Source organism: Anarrhichthys ocellatus, unplaced genomic scaffold (genome assembly GCF_004355925.1).
Source record: "Anarrhichthys ocellatus isolate YVR2014 unplaced genomic scaffold, GSC_Weel_1.0 scaffold15, whole genome shotgun sequence".
In the NCBI taxonomy this organism is placed as follows: Eukaryota; Metazoa; Chordata; class Actinopteri; order Perciformes; family Anarhichadidae; genus Anarrhichthys; species Anarrhichthys ocellatus.
Genome location: NW_022280045.1, coordinates 8151495 through 8158118, shown reverse-complemented (window position 1 = coordinate 8158118; position 6624 = coordinate 8151495). Strand labels below are relative to the sequence as shown.

The following is a 6624-nucleotide window of genomic DNA, read 5'->3' as shown; positions in this document are numbered from 1 at the left end:
ACACACACACACACACACACACACACACACACACACACACACACACACACACACACACAGTCAATTCCAATTCAGTTTTCTGCTCCTTAACATGACTGAAAGAACACTCACACAGCATTTTGGTGACTTGCAGATTGCGTTTCCTCAGTTTTTGCTTGTGGGACCTGGAGAGAGTTTCCGGTCCAAAGCTGGTGTCCACTACTGTCATCATCCGCTCCCTTCTCAGCCCCAAGCCAATGAGCAGGTAGAGAATGCTTATTATCAGCATGGGGAGCAGGAAGAAGGTCAACGTAGAAATCAGGATAATCAGGTTGTAGATCCAGGTGGGTTTAATCACATCTAAGGATGGAGATGAATAAAATAGATCAGATCATGATCCCAGGTGTACCACGGGCATCATAGCTTCATATACTACTGGACAACATCTTATCCCACTTAAGCTTACGCTAGCAGCATGGCTCTAGGGATGGCAATATCCGTCAGAGGTTAATCCTGCTGGCTTTGGTGAGACCATGATTTTTCCTGTTGCACCATCACTGATATTTCTGTTTTTTAAATAAGAAATTATCTTGAATACTATCATGAAGTTCAGATAGAGATATTCATGGTGCCCAGAGGATGAATCCTAATGACCAGCAGGTTGAATAACTCACTTTACCAGTGAAATATCTCAACATGTATTTGATGTGTGCCCTTTTAACATAAAATGTGCTACGAACATCAATGGGTCCAAATAATGTTCCTTGGTGACCTGATCTCCTGACTTTTGCGGTTTTCAGTGAAATGTCACAACAACTATGGAATCGACTGATTTGACATTTTGTGCAGATATTCATCTCCCCCTCGGGATATAAATAATGACTATAAAGGTCCTCTGACTTTTTTCATCTAGCACTATCATCAGCCCAACATTTGTCCAATAGGCTCCTTTTTTTAATGAACAATTACTTGCAAAGCTATTTTCCCATTCAGCCTCCGCTGTAGTTTGTGTTTAGTGCAATTAGAAAATGTTAGCATGCTTACAGGCTAAACTAAGATGGTTAACACAGCAAACATTGTCACTGTGAGCATTTTAGCAAGCCCATGTAGCTTTTAGCCTCACAAAGCTGCTAACATTGCTGTAGACTCTTAAAAACTAAAATCGTAAATAATAAATATATACAAACGGCAGATAGTAGATCGGGGAAACTGTCGTCCAAACTTTGGAGGCAGCGTCATAATCCCGTGCAGACTGGTGTTTGGCACAGCACACAGCATGGACAGCACCCACAGCATGAAGATGACCCTCTTGACATGAGCACGTGTGGTCATGTGTTTGACTTTGAGGGGGTGCAACACCGCCACGTAGCGCTCCACGCTGAGCGCGGTGACATTGAGGATGGAGGCGAAGCAGACGGTCTCAAGCAGGAAGGTTTTGAAGTAGCAACCCCACTCCCCGAGCAGGAAGGGGTAGTTCTGCCACATCTCATAGAGCTCTAATGGCATGCCCAGTAGCAGCACCAGCAGGTCAGACGCCGACAGGCTCAGCAGGTAGTAGTTGGTGGGTGTCTGCATCACCCTGTGGCGCAAAATGACCGTGCAGGTCAGAGAATTGCCCAATACACCCACAATGAAGATGGTCAGGTAGATGACACAGACGGGAAGGAACACAGGGGACCTCGGAGGCCCCAGGTACATGGCCAGGTAGTCCTTCTCGCTCAAGCACATGTCATCCAGATCTTGTGCAGTAGCCTGAGTCAACAACCAGGAGATATTCATCCCGCACACCAAAGCAACCTCGGGGCAGCCCACGTCATTGAAAACTCCGGCACCAAGAGCAGCGGAGGAGCAGTTAAACTCTGGCATGTTGACGACTGGCAGGAAGGTTCTTTGGATTCTAAACCTAATACAAAGAGGAGAAAAGGGGACGTTACAAACTTTTAAGAATCTGTGTCTTGTGCCACTTAACCTAATGGAAGTGCAACTCTAAATTACTGGAAGATACCTATAAGTGATATCCTAAGTTTAACCGACCAATTCACATACTGTTGTTACCGAGCAGCTGTACCTTAGCCCTCGTCTATAGCAGCAAGCAGAGAAACAGAGACACTGTTCATAATTGGAAGCAACATTCAGACAAAAACTGTCAATGAATAAATTGAATAAATGATCACCAGGGCAGCAATGTTTAAAGACACGACAGGTTTAACTAAAAGGTTCAACCATTAAACTTCCCCAGTTAAGTCTCAACCGGGGAAAGAAATTATTTTTGTATTCGAATACGTTTTCAGAAGTGTTTTGCATGTTTAAATATACATTAAGTCATTATCTTATTAATGATCAGAAATCTAAACATTGAATAAAGCCAGGTTGAAAATTCATGTTTAGTTTTGCTGAAAGGAGAAAATACTGTCAGCAGCCTACAATATTAGGAATAAAATATGAATCAGGATATGAATGATATATGAACAAACCCTTCAGAATAATAATAGGAATGAAACCCCATAGTGAGATGTGTGTAATTGCTTAAGCGGATATTTCTGGCTGAGAAGACGAGAAAAACCTAATTTTGAGAAAACGACTAAAATAAAATCGCCCAAAATCTCAAAATTGATCAGTGCATGAAAAACAATGTTTTTTCATGTAGTGTCTCCTCGGAAGATGTTTGACACTCATAGCCATACACATGTAATTATACTTGAAAAAAAAAGCTTTGTAAAACTTCTCAAATATCTTGTATGCTCTCTTGTCCTCCCATAAAACATGTCAACTCACAATGTTGTCTTGTATCGGAATTCATAATTATGCAGCAGAAAACAGACTCCAGAGAGACTATTGTTGGACTCCCACACTGGATTTGTTTATAAATTCAACATGCAACAGAATTATATATATTCCTCAATGTCGTGAACAGAAAAAAACCCTCACCTGCAGTTTGTGGGCTCCTTGAGGGCTTGAGATGAATACCATCTGAAGAAAGGTGAGACAATGTGTGATCATCATATTTCTCTGCATCCTGGACTTAGTTTCTCTGGCACTTTGTCTTGACTGCTTTGGTGTTCCCTGAACACAGCTGCCTCGACTTCCCGTATTTGAGCACTGGCGTCCACCGTGTGACGTTTCCCCCATGCCAGCACCATTTTGTTTACTCTCTCTCTCTCCCCCCTCTCTCTCCCCCTCTCTCTCTCTCTCTTTCTCTCTCTCTCTCTCTCTCTCTTCATCAACAGATCACCTTGCTTACAGCCTACACCATTAGTTGCCTTCCATCTCTCTCTTGTGTCAAATTCAACTTCTTTAACCTTTTTTTCTCTCATTCTTTCACACCCACACACACACACACACACGCACACACACACACACACACCCACACACACACGCACACACACACACCCACACACACACGCACACACACACACACGCACACACACATGCACACTTTCATATATGGACCGACATAGGCTTTAACTTGCAATCCTCCATTCTATTACTTTTTAGATTGAGTGACTGCGTATGGCAGCAACCTGTAAATGAAGATTGGGATTGCTTTGATCCCCTGTGGGTCTGAGTGCGCCTGGAGAGGAGGCGAACAGAATAGAAGCATAGAACTCAAAAAAAAAAACACACTCCCAAATCCATAATGAAATAAGAATTTAAAATAACACACAGAGGTCTTGTTGAACATATATGAAATAACATGAATCATGAATGTTCAGAAATTGTAGAAATTTAAATGGTTCTTTTCATTCAGAGAAAAGGCAACAAATGGGGACAATAACTGTGGATGCAACAAACCTGAAGTATAAAACCTGCATGAAATACAAAATCATATATTCATGTGCGCAGTATTTACACAGTGGCGCATCAACCACAGCTTAAAAGCTTCTGGTTTGTTATGCATCACACAGTTTCATTTTTTAGTAACTTTGAGTAGGCCTAATGGATACGACACACATGTTTCTCAGAGTATGAATCCCTCTGACTACTTCTACCACCAGCAGGTTGACATTTTTGTTTTCAATAACATGTCGGATGTATTGCTGTTAAATTTGGTACAGGTATTCATGGTGTCCAGATGATGAATCCTGCTGACTTTGGAGATCCCCTGAACATTCATAGTTCCCAGAGGACGACTCCTTTCACTTTTCATCGAGTACCAATACGATTTGTCATTTTGAGTGAAATCTTTCAACAGTTATTAGAAGGACTGGTATGAAAATCAGGTACAGACATTCATATACCCCTCAGTAATGAAGCTTAGCGGAAGCTCAGTCAGGAAGACTCTCTTTACTCTGCTTTTCCTTCATAATGTCGCAGTCTCTCTCTCTCTCCCTGTGATTACTCTCATCAGCTGATTCTGGGCATTTACTTTAAATTAACCAACCAGATTCTGCACAGTTTCCTTTAGCCAATCACATCGTTGCTGTCCAACTTAAAAAACGTTCTCCTCTCTGCTGCTGTCAGTTCTCATTGCAGCACAATCAGATGCGACCCACCTCCGCTCCAGCCCCCTCCAGTCTGCATCACAGTCGTGCACCTCATTCGTCATCGGATTGCAGCAACTCCCTTCATCACCACAAGCGCAGTGCAGACCGGCGCCAATCAGCTATCAGTGGGGCACAACAGAGAGACTCACATGCGAACAAAGTACAGAGAAACTCTGGATTACAATACACACAGATGGTGTTCTTTTCTGCTCAAAGAGCCAAATACCTGCCTGGATATATACGTATATATCCATTCTATAGTTCAGTCAAATACAACTGTAATGACTGAATCAACTGGCCAATGAGTCGTTGTGTTAGCGTGAAGAGCTGCATTGTACAACTGTGACTTAAAGAGTAGAAATACGGTGTTCATGTTACACAGTAATCCACCAGAAATGTATGCTTGCAGGATATTTGATTGGCCAATACAGCGCCTTGCAGGTGGACGTCTCGTTGTAGTTGTGCCAGGTCTAACTTTTTTTGGAAACCTCGCTGGGCTGATGGACTGGCTCAATTGAAATGAATCAGAGTGCTGTGTTTCTTTACGCAGGGTTACTGTCCGTCTGAACATGGCCTGACTGAACTGACAACAATTAGCAAAGTTGGTATATATGCTGCAAATAGTGACCAGATATAAAAACAAGCAACCCTGCACCCTCTTGACAACCTCATTTTCTCCTTCTGCTGAAGTGGTGATAAAATAAGACACACTACATATTGTTTGCCATACTAACCGTCCAGTACATAATTAGATCCAACCTAATCTAAGCTGCACCGCATGATTAGCACAGTCTCATTATGGCTGCAATCACTCGTTTCCAGAGAGGTATAGAGGTATAGATATCCCAATCAGTTGCTTCGATTTCAAGTGATTCATGTCATTCAGTACGTTGTCTTACTGTCGTGTTGGAAAATTAGGAAGAAAAACATTTTAATTATAAGAGTATTTTTCCTTCAGCAAAAACCCAATTAGTAAGAAAATCCTCCATATATTAACGCATGTGTACGGAGTAGAGCCGAGGAAATATTTGACATGCTGAAGAATGATAACAGATGAGCCTAAATCTGTGTGCAATAAATCATCAACTGACAGAGCTTTTGTCAGAGGCCAGAAACTTCTCAGTTTTGGTCGGCTGCACACGCCTCTACCACTGTGTCTTGTGCCCCACCTCCCATCTCTCTGCCTCCCTCTGCAGTGTGGTCTAACTCAATCACAGCTTTTAATACCAACGCAGGAGCTCCAATACCTCCCTGGGAGGGTATTGACATGTTCTCATTGGTGTCTCCGTTTAGCATTATTATTGGGCTTCTGTGAGACAGAAGCAATTGATTGTGACGAGACCCCCTCAACATCATGGTGAGTGTACAGTATTTGTCCACAGCGTGCAAACTGCCATGGCTTTCTGGGTCGCCGCTGCCCTTTCATTTTCACATTCCCATGCTGCGGACTACAAAACAGAGAAAGGAATAAAGCTGCACTTCAGCCCACAGACCGAGTGGGACTAAGAAAGCTTGTTTTGTTCGGAACTTTGAATTAAAGCGAGAGAGGTTTCTGATATTGCGTCCCCACACTTTGATGGCGATGGCAAAAATAGCATTGCATGCCGGAAGTGAATTAGTGATTAATCACCCTCATGCATGAATCATACATCAATAATAGCTTCATTTTACTCATGATCCATGATGATGAGGATAGAAATGACAAAAATAGCACATTGTCAATATTTTAGAGACCCCCTAAAATTTCACAAATTGTGTTTTCAGGGGAGCTCATGTCTTATTAAGAGGCATGAGGTTCCTTGTAGGTTGTACCCGGTTTGTCCAGTGAAGTGTGTGATTGTTGCAGTTTTCCCCAAAAGCTAAAAGAGTTTAAAGAGTTTATTAAATTGTGGTGCATTTCCAAAACTGTGACTTAAAAAAAGCAAAAGTCACACTGTGACACAAACAAGGTAAAGGTAGGTTTGCCCATATTACAAAAAAAATGTTTCACTTCCCTCGGGTGGTATCTAACCACGCAGTTTGGTTGATGGTTTTATTTATCTTTCCAGCAGTTGTATTGCTGTTACTCTTTCCAATGTAGAGGAAATTCCATTTGCCTCCGTTGTATTGGGGTTGGGGCCAAAATCTCACTCGGATAATTAAAATCCTGGCTAAAAGAAAT

The 6624-nt window shown here is 42.2% G+C and overlaps 1 protein-coding gene across 2 annotated transcripts in view; it reads right to left on the bottom strand.

Moving 5' to 3' along the window:
* Nucleotides 1-3067, bottom strand: part of LOC116387719 (neuromedin-U receptor 1-like) — a 5223-nt gene extending 2156 nt beyond the window's left edge. For both annotated transcript variants that reach the window (XR_004213034.1, XM_031855050.1), the window contains exons 1-3: nucleotides 2908-3067; nucleotides 1167-1882; nucleotides 112-339 (exon numbers count right to left, since the gene is read on the bottom strand). Coding sequence is in view for 1 of the 2 variants with exons in the window: in XM_031855050.1 (XP_031710910.1) it covers nucleotides 112-339; nucleotides 1167-1845 (907 nt within the window). In the remaining variant the exon portion in view is untranslated. The remainder of the gene's footprint in view (nucleotides 1-111; nucleotides 340-1166; nucleotides 1883-2907) is intronic.
* Between the last annotated feature and the right edge of the window lie 3557 nt (nucleotides 3068-6624).